At 38.2% G+C, this 13,441-nt stretch overlaps 3 protein-coding genes across 6 annotated transcripts; all 3 read right to left on the bottom strand.

The window, feature by feature from the left end:
• Window positions 1-1,471: 1,471 nt before the first annotated feature.
• LOC113288672 (mannan endo-1,4-beta-mannosidase 7-like) lies at window positions 1,472-4,914 on the bottom strand. Its single transcript, XM_026537787.1, has 5 exons — window positions 3,413-4,914; window positions 3,138-3,332; window positions 2,912-3,034; window positions 2,398-2,603; window positions 1,472-2,254 (listed from the first exon to the last, which is right to left on the bottom strand). Exons 1-5 carry the CDS (start codon window positions 3,749-3,751, stop codon window positions 1,795-1,797), a joined length of 1,323 nt encoding a protein of 440 aa, XP_026393572.1. The 5' UTR covers window positions 3,752-4,914; the 3' UTR covers window positions 1,472-1,794.
• A 141-nt stretch (window positions 4,915-5,055) lies between these two features.
• Window positions 5,056-8,373, bottom strand: LOC113288673. The gene is made up of 3 exons (XM_026537788.1): window positions 7,443-8,373; window positions 5,866-6,300; window positions 5,056-5,551 (listed from the first exon to the last, which is right to left on the bottom strand). Exons 1-3 carry the CDS (start codon window positions 8,140-8,142, stop codon window positions 5,379-5,381), a joined length of 1,308 nt encoding a protein of 435 aa, XP_026393573.1. The 5' UTR covers window positions 8,143-8,373; the 3' UTR covers window positions 5,056-5,378.
• A 653-nt stretch (window positions 8,374-9,026) lies between these two features.
• On the bottom strand, window positions 9,027-13,220 carry LOC113288674 (F-box protein At2g16365-like). Of its 4 annotated transcripts, none has more exons than XR_003330684.1 (4): window positions 12,969-13,220; window positions 11,069-12,288; window positions 10,663-10,688; window positions 9,027-10,211 (listed from the first exon to the last, which is right to left on the bottom strand). XR_003330684.1 is itself a non-coding variant. In XM_026537790.1 (4 exons), exons 2-4 carry the CDS (start codon window positions 11,406-11,408, stop codon window positions 9,483-9,485), a joined length of 1,095 nt encoding a protein of 364 aa, XP_026393575.1. In that variant the 5' UTR covers window positions 11,409-12,228; window positions 12,969-13,190; the 3' UTR covers window positions 9,027-9,482. The 4 variants fall into 4 exon arrangements, 2 of the variants coding, with proteins under 2 accessions (XP_026393575.1, XP_026393574.1); XM_026537790.1 differs by having other exon boundaries at window positions 11,069-12,228; window positions 12,969-13,190; XM_026537789.1 differs by lacking the exon at window positions 12,969-13,220 and having other exon boundaries at window positions 11,069-11,844; window positions 11,961-12,960.
• Window positions 13,221-13,441: the final 221 nt, after the last annotated feature.

Below are 13,441 nucleotides of genomic sequence, written 5' to 3'. Positions count from 1 at the left end.
CATCATCGTAATTAATTGTCGATTCGTAAAAATTTGATCGTCGATTAATCTCAACCACATAATGACTCGTACAAAGAAAAGCAGGGACTAGGCAAACCAAATCGTCTTCTAATCCATCAATTGAAGAAGAAGAACCAATTGAAGATGAAGGTGTAGAAACTGAAAATCAACCACCAATTGAACCAGAAATTGAACCAAATGCATCTCCAACTCCGGAAATGAGGATAAGAAAGTAAGTTTTACAAACCCAATCTCCTATTTGATGTTTTTCGTCGATTAAATGACGGTTACAGTGTTGGGTTCGACTCAAAATTGAGTTACGTTTTTAGCCGAACTGTTCTTCACAAAAAAGCTTCCTGTAAGTGTATATGAACAGTTCGGCATGAAATTTCATGAAATTCCAAGCCGAACCTAGTCACATATAGATATGCATAGGGGTTCGGCGTGTTCGATAATCATAATATGTGCCGAACCTAGCACATTTACGAGGTTCGACTATTACGATATTCTCAATATGTGCCGAACCAATAACAATATTTTAACCCAAAAAATAACAAATTGATGTTCGGCTCATACGATTTTCGAAATATAATCCGAACCAGTAATTAATTTTTTTCCGGGCTATTCAGGATGTTGTTCGGCTTACTATTAAACTTTCATATAAGTCGAACTAGTTTCTAGCAAAAGGGATGGAATTGAAAATTATAGGTTCGGCGCATGCTGTAAACAGATTCAGTGAGCCGAACCGTTCATCAATTGGTAGATTCGGCTCATAGATGTGAGCCGAACCTCAACTTGTTTTGTCGAACCATGATCCAAAAAATCATCTAAACAACCTTTATAATTCTGAAAATTACCTTAATCACTAAACAAAATTTTTAATCACTAACGCGTAAAGGGCATATTTGCCATTAAAAAAAATTGGGTTAAGGAGTAATCTGATCTTGCTATTTCACAACCTTTTTTGTCTTTATGCAGTATGCCTAATAAGATTTCAGTATGCCCAAAATCAGGGTTCATGCTTTAACCGCAACTTGGGTTATTAAGCATTTTGATGTGTCAACTTCATGACATTTTGACTGAAGATGTTTTTATGGAGCAGCCTCAAAGTTGCATTGATCCTGCCAAGCCAAATCATGTCTATCGTCTTAAAAAATCTCTTTATGGGCTCAAACAGACACCTAAAGCCTAAAGCCCAATGCAAATGAACATGAACAAACTCCAATATATCCATTTCTAGGGAGTGATATGAGTGGATGTAACTTGTAAGTGACTATGCAATAGTAAGATACTTCCACCTGAAAAGTTGTATCGTAAAATTAAAATGTTGGAATACTTGGAGGAAATGAGTGATTTAGTATAGTGTCTATTGTTACTCACTTCGGATATCTACTCTGGTTGAATTGATCTACATAGTGAAAGAAATGAGAAATCTTTCTTTTTGTAGGGTGCCGCTAAATCATATGTGATAGAAGTGAAAACGAGGCGTTTCTTAGCAAGCAGTAAAAAAAAGTAGAAACATCCATCCACAAGTTGAAAACATGATAAATAGGTAGAATTCTTTCTTCCCTCCAATACTAGTATACAAGAACTGAAAAGAATCCCATTTGCCCCTTAATATAGCTCGACTCTCCTGGATGAACACATTTTCATCACTAAGAGAGTCTCTCTCAAACCTCTCTAATGCCTTAAATCGAAGACTAAATTAAAACCATCTTCATAGTTAGTTATAAAGTTGTTTATTTCTATAAACTTCGTCATATTTCTGTCTTAAGGATGTTGATTTTGATTTTCTCAGTTTCCTGTATTTCCTGACTTCTTGTTTTTGCCAAACCATTGGTTCCTTCTAACCGATCTTGCCCTCTTCCATTTCTCAATATTTCTCAACTTGGCATACATTCTTCGAATGTGAACCAGTTTTCGAGATTGTTGGTCTATGATTCTAGCAATGGATGGATTCTCGCTAAAGATTATTTCATACCCATCATGAAAAGAGTCCATTCCTTCTGGAAGAAGTTGCCAAAACAGGCCACCAGCTGTTGCACCTCCACTTCTGGCTGATGAGTAGATCTTATAAAACACTGTATTGAACATGAAATCCCTCTGGTAAGCGTTGTAACCAGGGCTTTTCCATGATTTTCCAAACTCTGTCAGAAGTAATGGCTTCCGCAGAACATTTTGGGTGTCGTGGATATGAGTGTTGAGCCAGTTGTTTAAGAAAGACAGTTGGCCTTGATCGTTAGAGCTCGATAACCTGTCACAGAGACAAAAAAATATAATGTGAGAATCCAGCGGGATTGATGGTACAAATGAGCTTGTGCATGTCCATATATGTTCCGGCTCATGCTGTTTTATGCAGAATTGTGTATGCTACTTGTTATAAGATGCAGAACCTACCATTGATCGGGATATGAATGAACCGTGGCAAAATCAATCCCCGGAATTTGATTATTAGCAATGAAATCAGTTCCTACTTGATAACCACCAGGATTATACTGCTTCTTATCAGGTGATGTATCTCCATAAAATCCCTCTAAACCAGCTTCCAGCAAGTGTTTTCTGTCAATGGACTTCACATGAGAAGCCATTTCTGTAATCCACGCCTGTCATTCAAACAGAAATCAAAACAAGTTAGCATCAACAACAATTAAGCATTAATTAACCAAGAAACTTGTTGCAAAATTGCACATTCAAATTGCAAAGCTGCACATTTCAAGGTACATAGTTTGGCAAATGTTTTGTAGGTGTTACGTACTAGCTAGATTTCCAAACTTCTGTAGGTGGGTAGTTAAAAACTTTTCTTAGAATTAAACAATGCCACACTCAACAATAAATTTCTAGATCTAAAACGTCAATGAAAAGTCCTAAGTTACAAAGAAAACTGAAGGAGATGGGTTTTCAAAATTGAAACCTGTATAGTTTTTCCCGATAGGTCTGATAAGCATCTTGGTTCATTGATCAACTCCCATGACATGATTGTCGGGTCATCCATATAAGCAACTCCAGTAATACTATTGTGTCTTGTGAGAACAGTCTGTGTAGAAAAATCAACATCAAAATTTATCAAGATAATTTAATAAGTAAAATGCAAGAAAATTCATGACTCAACTAGATCCTTCAATTGAAATTAAGTCTACCTTGACATGATTCTTATAAAACCCTTTAACAACAGGGTCTGTATAGAAATCATCTTCAGATGATAAATATTGTCCTTGATTTCTTGCCCATTCTACATATTGCTTCCTCCCTCCAAAGTTTTCATAGTTATTGACCAAACTCAATATAAGCTTAATTTGATACTTTTTAGCCTCAGCTATAACAAAATCCAACCCCTTTAAAAACAAAAATAAAAATCAATTTCAGCATCATGTATGCCAAAAATAATATGAAGACTCAAATTTCAGAATTGTACCTTGAACATGTCTTCATTGTAAGAACCAGGAGAGGATTGTAAAGGTCTATAACCAGCATCACTAAATGCCCAAGTTCTAGCAACAGATAGACCATGTTTAGAAGCTTGTTGAAATACAGATGATACTTTACTTCTTTGAGATGGGTCTGAAGCTATTAACATCAACCAATAAGCATTAAACCCATTTGCATAATAAGGACTTCCATTTAACATAAATTGTGTTCCTTTAATTCTTATAAAATCCTCTGTTGTTGCTGCTTCAACTCTGTTATTAACATCTTTATTCTGCTGCTGAACTAATACTAAGATCAAGAACAAACCCAATCCCCAGTGCCTCATTTTTTTCAATCTCTGATCAGAAATTGAAGGAGAAAGAAAAAGTTATGTCTTCAGTGTTAAGTAGAGTAAGCTGAGGGGTTTTGAGAAATGGGTTTTTGTAGTTTCAAGAATAGATTCTGAAATCTGATAAAAGGCATTTATGTGAAAAAACAGTAAACCGTCCAGAAGAGAAGCAGTTGGTTGGATGATTCCAACGGTCCTAATATTTTTGCCACATTATTTTAACTCTTTCTCTTTCTACGGCCCCTTTGTTTTTTTAGCTACGATTTGACATAAAGATCATGGGTTATTGCATCAAATGAAGTGTTCCGGTAGGGGTAAATTAGTCAAACTAAATAAAACAAAATAATAAGCCAGAGACACGACAGAGCAAGAGTGTCATACCGACAATGTTGATTGCGGGATTTGGAAGGATTAATTATAAAAATTAACACAGTAAAGTGACTCAACTAAACCAAAATCAGAAAAGAAGGCAATTGATGCAAAAGTAAGGAGTTATGGAGGGAATTAAGGAATCAAAGCTGAATATCAAAAGGAGAGGGAGGGGAAGAAAGAAAGCAAAGAAGATTGACACGTTGCTTTTCCTTGTCTTTGGTATTGATTGGTTCAGAGCTGCCTTTTTCTTAAGAGTATTAAGTTGTTCATGGAATCATGGAACGTATTTTTGTTTTTCAGATAGTCACATTAGTAGGACTGACTAGTGAAAAATGTGAAATGAGTAACCGAGGTTCTATAATGGCAGAAGCAAGGAACATGGGAGAGGAAGAGGCAACCCATGTGACTGGTACGTGGTGTACGGGTCTGGGGTACCCTGGCGTAAATACACGCCATTCGAGCCATAATTTTTGGGTAGGAGCGGTGCCATGTGAAGTTTGATCTTCATGAGATGAGATTCCACAACCATAAACTGAAATGCATGTACTTGCACAATCACGTTGCTTCTCTCTCTTTTGTGTTGTTGTGGACCAAGGCCTGGCCAACTTATATCTTTAATAAAAGAAGATCACGTGCATTTAGGAGGTAGTTGGTCCCAGGTAATTGGAGTATAGATGAAACAAAACAAGAATTACCGTCCCCTCTCTAGCTTGCATTGCGTATCCAACAGCTCTCGCTATATTCCCAAGGCATTGCTAAGACGAGCATAGAAAAACGAGAAGGGAGCATGAAAGGAGCATCCTGGGATCTGTTCCAGCCGTGATATGCGCTAAACTGTACGTGCACTGCATATAATAATAACACATGATATAATTGGTGAGTCGAGAGGTTGGTTGAAATGGTTCAACCACCTGATTCACAAAGCAGTATATCAAACTACAAAAATTTCTCTCGGATGTCCAAATTCTTCCATGGACCTGCCCAGTTATCATTCTGCACACGACAAGAACATTTTGTATTAAAAAAAAAAAATACTATCCACCGATCTATCTATCAGTAAGGAATTTATAGATTTTATAGAAAATCTATTTTGCTCTTTTTTGCCGACTGTCAAGTAAGTTTGGCAACTTACTGACGGCTTATACAATTTCATTATTAGTACTATACAGAGTCTTGCAGAAGAAGACGTATTTGATTGATCAACACTGCAAGCAAGTATGGTGGCGTATTATTTTTGGTGTAATGGGCCAGCTTATGTGTCAGCACTGCCTGGAGAATCGGAAACAGATGTTGCTGATGATGATGATGCACTATCACAAGACCATAGTAGAGCCACAGTGCCAACAACAACTGCAGCACCTACCGAACTCCAAACACCCCATCTTTGTCTACTTCTCCTTCTTTGCCTAAGACGCCGTTCCATCTCTACAAGTAACGTTCACACCAGAATATGACAAAAATCAATAATAATTCTGTACAAGTAACTCATGTTTGAGATATACGCGCCTCAGTGTATGTATGTAAAATGGGAAAATCCTACTTAAGAACGCATGCGTCAATGAGATAGATCCAAACATGGTAAATGTGTTTCATTCTAAGAAAAATATACAAACGGAAATCTACAAGTCAAATTTTATCATGCAACAACACATGAAACTAAAAGATTTGTGTGTTGTTAACCAGTGATCCTGAATAAGAAAGAAAAGAGGAAAAAGGAGGAGAAGAACAAAAAATCTCACCAATAGCTTCTTGGTTTCTTTGAGACATCTCAGCATTTACAACTTCGTAGTAATGCAGCCTGTCTGACAAGCGAGCAATCTCAAAGTTCTTTGACTCAATCTGAGACTTTATCTCCATCTCAGCCTCGGCCTTCGCAGTAGCCCGACCAATAGAATTTGAAACAACTCGTGCATTATGAATTTGCTGGCAGAGGTCTGCAACTATATCTGAAGGCGAATCCTTATCTTTTTCTGTGAATATCGGATCTGCAGGTAGTTTCAACCCTATAGCAGCCAAACGGCGCTGGAGCTGCTGCCAATGCGTTTGCATTTTATTGAAGGCTTCCTCGGCTTGCTTTCGTTTTTCTATCTCCATTAGCAAATTTAGTCTTATTTCACGCAGCTCAGCCTCAAAATCTCGGAGGGAGGACGATGCCCCACCCTCACTAGAGAGTTCTAAAACAAGTAAGAAAGCCGGGTAAGGTTGTGCATTCTATGCATGCTCTGTATATAAAGCCTTTCTTTTGAAAATCTATAATCTTAGCCACCAAAAAAGTAACATTGTGTTCATGTAAGTATCTAAGAAATTTGTGCCTTTTCAAATTCGTCAAAGGAACTCTCAAAAATGCATGCCAACCACACTATTGATGACCATATGAGGTCCGACGCACTCAAATGAGTGCTAAAGAAACTTATTGGGTCATTTAAGACTAAGCTAGAACAATAAACAGCTAAATATGCTACGCAACAAAGGAAAATGATGTCTAGCCAACAAAAAGATATGGTCACAGTGAGTGCAAGAGATCTTGTTTGCTAGACTGCTCTGGGCACTAGCCCGACATAATCGTGCATAGAATCTCATCCGTGAAACTGCCTTGTGGTTATGAGATAGTCGCTAGACGGTGAGGCCCATTAGCCTCACGCACTCTCACGTGTACAATCTCATGCAAGATGTATCTTGCGGGCTGAGGTAGCCATGTTTTATGGACCATAGAGCAGCATATACAAGAATGCAGGATTGTGAACTAATTGAGTTCAAACAGAAGAGGTTCCAACAATGCTTCTTCTTCAATAATAAGTAGGCTCTGGCTCCTGGTTTGTTTACCCAAATGCATCAAATAATTTTGGTTTTCTAAATACCATGATTATAATGTAAGCTAACGCACAACATAGCAGTGAATTATGAATTTCAGTAACTAATTCATTGTGCTAAGTGTGTCATTGCAAATCAAAAAGCATACTGATTACTAACATTCTTTTACGCTAACTCATACAACTACCCATGAAAGGACAATGTATTGCTGCACAATGGACTTGGTTCGGAGAAACTAAGACAACTTCCCATGAATTCCCCACCCTAAAAAATGATATACATAACCCCAAAAATGCTAACACAACAAACCATGGTGCTTCCTAACCATATAGTTTGTGTCTACAGGAACTACACACCGCAGCTGTTTAGGTTCTCACCCTAGTCTCTTGCAGATTGCTAAGCCCTCCTATTTCTAGTCTCCCAACTAACAGAAATCCACTAAGTGTCTATTATATATGCTTCTACGGTAACAATACAAAAAGAAAGAAATGAGTGATTTATTCACCTTCATACGCGTCATAAAACTCCCCCACTGGTGTAGTCAGAACCGAAGACTCCTCCTGCTCAACTCCACCATTATCCTCGACCACCACATCTGCAACGTTTTTACTAATTCCAATCGAACCCATGGATTGATGAGGTTCTTGAGAATCAAATAAGTGATCGAACTCATAATCTCTCTCGCATCTATTAGAACCCGAATTCATCACCAAATTCTCGTTCTTCTCCACCGAATCATCAACCAAACTATGACTCCCAATCTTATCATCAGAACAACCATTGGAACCCACTACTACCACCTCCTCCTCACAAACCGGAGCCGACGAAGCAAAAGAAAACTCCGGAACCACCGTCACATCTTTGACATCAATCTTATCAACATCACCATTTTGACGGACAGAAACTGGGATATGATCTTGAGAAACGCTGCGTAGACGAGGACCGCGTCTTTTATGATTAACAATATATGGAGAAGGCGGAAATGATGATGAAGAATCCGGAATTGGAGTCGTTTCAGGTGTTGTATATAACAATGGAGACGGAGACACGCCGTGCTGTTGTGATTGTTGTTTAGGATTAGGAATTTCCTTGACTGTTGGTGGGATAGGGGTTGTATTTCTTCTCTCCAATTTCAGTATCGATTTTCTTGGAGCTAAGCTTCGATCTAACAAACTATCTATAGATATTGCTGTAAATGTAGGCATAATTCTATCTACAAACACAGAACAAAAATCAAACCCTCATTTCGATTGAATTTATGAAAATTGAAATTGTGTGATTCTATTGAGAGAAGAAGAGATAGAAGGAGGAACAGTCGATACGGATTCAGTAAAGACAGAAGAGATTCGGTTTTGTTTTTGTTAGTTGGGGTCTAGAATCTCCTCCTCTTCTTAATGGGAAAAAAAGGAAGAACAAAAATATCTCTCTCCTCGTTCTAATTGTGTGTTTTATTTTGTTGACTCATACCCAAACTTTAGGATTAAGTGTTAATTACCTACTTAGATAACCAGCTGTCAGATTGAGGTGGTCAAAGTTACACCAGTTATATTTCTGACCAAGGGAATACTTGCAGCTGGAAGATAAGTAGGTGTTGTACACCTACTAATATACTATAAAATTGGAATCTTTCTTCAACTAATAACCGCTTTTATATAACGCGTGCATACTATGACCTAAAAAAGTGAGATGAGAGAGCTTTATTAGTGTCCTAGACCTTTGGTGATGGTGGAATCACAGTTTTTAATTGACCTTCTAGCTTCTTCATATGACCTAAGAACTTTCCCAAGTCAACAACAACTCAGGAGGTATACCATGTAATGTAATCAAAAAGATTATGATTAATGGGCGGATTTAATGAAGTCATGGCCCCCAAAAAGCAACAAAATATGAAAAAGAATCCCAAGCATAGATGTTTATGTATGTGCCATGGGTTAATTGTGGAGACTTTTAGATTCAAAATGGTTTATAATTCGCCTTTTCATTGTGATTTCAACTAGACATTTCAAAATGGTTTATAGTATGAATGCCCTACTGGGTCTCTTGAGAATCCAGAATCCAAACATGGGCGATTCGCAAAATTCAAACTCAATAGTCAACCTTGAGTTAGCATAAGGTCAATGACAAAGTTGGGTCAACAAGACAATGTTTAAGATCGCTTTAAGCACACCAGAGATTTTATGCATTACAGTGGAATACTGACAGCTGAAGCATAATTGTATGCACAGTCACTTCTATCATCCTGCAGACCTACCAATCTGTCCTAAAACCAAAATGGAAGAAAATAGGAAACAGGAGAAACAGCATGGGACTTTTTTTTGCAGGCAGACTACATACAAAGGCAGAGCAATAGACCAGTCTTCATAAACGTAGCCATCCATGTGGCTCTGAACTTCAACAGCATCCTTTATTCTCCTTGTTACATACCAATCCAATCAGTAATATAGCACTGTAGTCTCCTTCCGTTAATTCATTCTATGTGCGCAGATTGTTGAGGAACTCAACTGTAAGTATGCATCGCTTAGCAATTCATCAAGAAAATTTGTTTTTAGAAACCCGTATTCCAGACTGTGACAGACCCTCTTTTCCTGAACTCACATGGCCGGAAGCGATTTGAAGCCTTTCCCATCAATGCCATAGCTGCGAAGCTTGGAAGCTGCTTCTTCAACTTTGGCTTTGAAATTTGTGGCTCACAGATCACTCGGGCGGCTGGCTTCATTGGTGGAGTTTCTGGTTGACTGTGACGCCATCGTTGAATCCAAGGGTGTGATAAGGTTAGTTCTTCGTGTTCCTTCACTGAATCCATGGAAGAGAAATCCAAATTTTTAAATAACACCAGACTCCTATCGGATTCATTTTGGTTCTTGACGAGATCTTTATTAGTTATGTTGTATCTCATAATTTTGGTGAAGAAGTTATCAACTTTTCTTCCAGATAATGCAGGTTCAGTTTTTGAACTAGTTCCTTGAGCAAGAGAATCCCATGTGTTTAACTTGAGACGTTTAACCAACCTATGATTTGGTTGGGCTTCAGGTTCACACAGCTCCCCTCTGGGGTTTACATCCATAGGCGGCTGATCACGAGAAAAATGATTTTCGACTTCTAAAGTGTCAGTTCTCGAGGCGTTCCTCTTGCATGTTAAGCCCCTTGAGGTCATTATGGCTGGAGTATCTTCACAAATATTGATTATTCCCGTTTCCGTCTTTCTGCTTCCAACTTCTTTAGACGAACCGAAAGTTGCGCAAACCATAATTGAATTTTTGCGCACATAAAGATCCTGCAAAATCCAAAGTCAATTAGAACTGATATATGATGAGTTCTTCTTATGCAAGACATGGAATGAATGTACTATAAAAGTAGTAGATACGGTTGCGAAGGTAGCTTTTCAGAAAAAACATCATCACAGTACGCAAATGTATAGCATTAAATATTCATTGTCACCATAAATTCCTATCAGGATTACAGGATTAAAAGTTTAGATTTAATGAGACTTGTTTCTCATTAGGGCCTCTATACGAGTAGTATGTTACCTGTGAGATATATTACCTGCTTCTGGGTTATGTATCAAAGAAGCAAAAATTAAACAAGTGAATCAATTGTAGCATGTTTGACGGATAGGAGGAATAGAAGAAGATGAAATAGAGACTAAACAGAAAGCTCCGAGAAGCTGGCACTATGGTCCACTAGTCCATTTGGAATTTGGTGATCTAAATTGCATGAGTTAGTACCTTAATTGTTGGAAATGAAGCTACGCCTGCAACAGAATGGAAGAGAAACGACTTATTAGGTGTCATATTTGTGGAGAATGGTAACTATCTGACATTAACATTCGAGGTAAGTGCATAATCCAGTTGTAACTCCAAGAAAAAGCTTATTGACTAGTCCAAGGGACTATCTCAGCAACATTTTTTGGTTGATGCCACCACTGGACCTGAACCCGATGACCTATTGAAATGACTAATGAGATATCTCAATAGCTAGCACAGGGTACTTGAATCCTGACCCCCTTAGGCCACCTTCTAAGAGCTTAAGCTATTAGAAAGAAGCACTAGGGTAAGTTTGCATGTAACATGGTTGGACTGAACCACATTAATGAAACCAAGTTAAGTTCAGAGAGCAGACTGGATTACATACCATGAAAAGAACTTCTCGTGACACAATCATCAATGTCCAGCATATCAGTTTCTGCTGATAACTCCTTCTGTAAACATGGGTGATCTTTGTTCTCATCACTTGTGTCTTTCTTTCCTTTCACTACTGGAGGTATGCCCAATAGATTGAAGTTTTGGTCCTTGCTTACCACGACCAAGAGAAGACAAGCTAAACAATTCATACAAAGCCTTTGCATTGCCCTCTGTGGATAATTTGGACTCTCCCATAATCTGGCCCCCCTTGGAGAAGCTAACACCAAAACTATTGGTGAGACACAAATGGTGGGTCGTCTGAGAAATCCTCCAAGAAAACTCAGGTACATTTTTCTCAGAATCCCCAATAGAACATAGTTTCAAAGTTTCCTCATCATGAACAGAACAAACCGGCATTTTCTGTAACAAATAACTCCCAGGATTCATGCCTTCTTCCAGCTCCGTCGCTCCTTCAGGATCGTTGCAGCTAGGTGAAAATCCAGCACCAGAAGAGCTGTTCACTTCCCTACCTTGTTCATCAACACAACAGTTACAAGTTCCGTTCTCAAATGGAGTTAAATTAGTGTGTGCGGGTATATCTTTGGATGCGACCCGGCGGAATGGCTCCTCGATTACTTTGTTTTTGAACATGAAGGATCCTGCTGGAGTTTCACCAGATCTGTGTTTATATGGCACGACACTTGAAGTCGTCCCTGGAAGAATGTTTAGAAAAGGCTTTGAAGAAGGCAAGCTCTCCATTTCAATGGATCCAAAGGACTTTTGGCGCTGCACAGGACCAGCCTTTATACTTTCAGAAAGAGAAAAATCATCTTCGGATGAAAACCCTAATTTCTTAGAAGCTGATATACGCAGACTAGAAGGAAAATCGGTTATGTCTGTACCTACAGTGGCTGTACCATGACTAATAGTGTCATGACTAGTGTGAGAGTTGGTTCTTACAGTCGATAAACTGTCTATGTTTTGGTTGTAGCTGGATAATGGAAAGAGATACCATTCAGATCCCGAATTACTTTCACGTCCCATGTTCATGGATGTGACATTTGCTTGTCCGATGTCTGTCCCAGCTCCATCTTCATTATATATCTGTAGTACTGAATTACAGCTCTTTCCCATCCAATGGGCCATCCACAAATGTTGATAACTGTGAAGCTTTGCATTGCCATCATGATAAGCTGGTAAATCAGGCATACTTACACTGGAACTCCAACACTAGTTTAAAGCATGAAACTATACTTGGTGATTTGTCTCCAAAAGAAAATGCAGCTCAATAAAAACTAATCATAGTCGAGACTCTTGCACAAGTATCTCTTTGCTATCCACAAAGCTATTCACTTGCCAATAATCTCTAAAATGAACAAGGAAAACTAAAACATATCGACGGTAAATAAAAAAATGGCGTCGCGAAGTTATGTAATGAGTATATATGGCAGTATCGTGTACCATCTAGTCTACTACTCCCTCCAGTCCTATCATTATATACTCTTAACAAGTTATTAAGATACTATTTTAAATGAAACATCATTAGATGTTTTTTATTCTGTTTTCATGCTATGAACTATTTCCTCCCAAGTACTCTCATGCCTTCTTCAATCTCCATTCTATTCACAACTAGAACATCTTATTAAACAACCCTAAATGAGCTTATTCGAACTAATAGTAAGATCCTTACAGAGCTAAATGGACTACTAAGTAATATCAAGACTAAGATCAAAATGATTCATGAACCCCATAATCTCCCCTCCCTTGAGAAAACCCAAATTGGGGGTTCAATCACAAACCCAACAGATTTAAGAATTCTTAAAAATGCACATAAATCAACCAAACATCAAAATCGACCAAAACAAATTGAATGGGAAAGAGATTAAAGAAAAGAAAATTATGATTAGTACCTCCAATTTAGCTTAAAACCTCCTTGGACTCGAAGGCTATATAGATTAGAAGGAAAAGATAATTTCTCTCTTAAAAAAAATGCAGGCAATTTAGAGAGAAAATGAAGTGGTTCCGGTTTTTTTTAAATGTCTTGGAGAGAGCTGAGAGTTATAATAACAGCAGCTTGAGAGAGAGGAAGAGGAGAGAGAGGCTCGTCATCAGCCAGTGGATTAGATTAGCCAAGTTGTGTCGTCTACAACAACAACTGAGACTGACTAATTATGTGAGCAGTTGGTTGCCGTGATGATAATGAATGACCCTGTTTGTTTCTTTTTGAGCCCACAAAGAGTGCACTTTTTATATTTAAATTTAATATACAACTGTATCGCGAAAGAAAAAGGGGAAAATAGTTAGAATCGCGGTCGCAGCAGGAATATCGTATCGAAGTCTTGGGAGATATTTTGCATGTTTATCCATTGGGGTGGCAACTGTT

Source organism: Papaver somniferum, chromosome 6, assembly GCF_003573695.1.
Source record: "Papaver somniferum cultivar HN1 chromosome 6, ASM357369v1, whole genome shotgun sequence".
Classification (NCBI taxonomy): domain Eukaryota; kingdom Viridiplantae; phylum Streptophyta; class Magnoliopsida; order Ranunculales; family Papaveraceae; genus Papaver; species Papaver somniferum.
The sequence above is the reverse complement of the archived record's forward strand: the minus strand, read 5'-3'. Positions and strand labels throughout refer to the sequence as shown.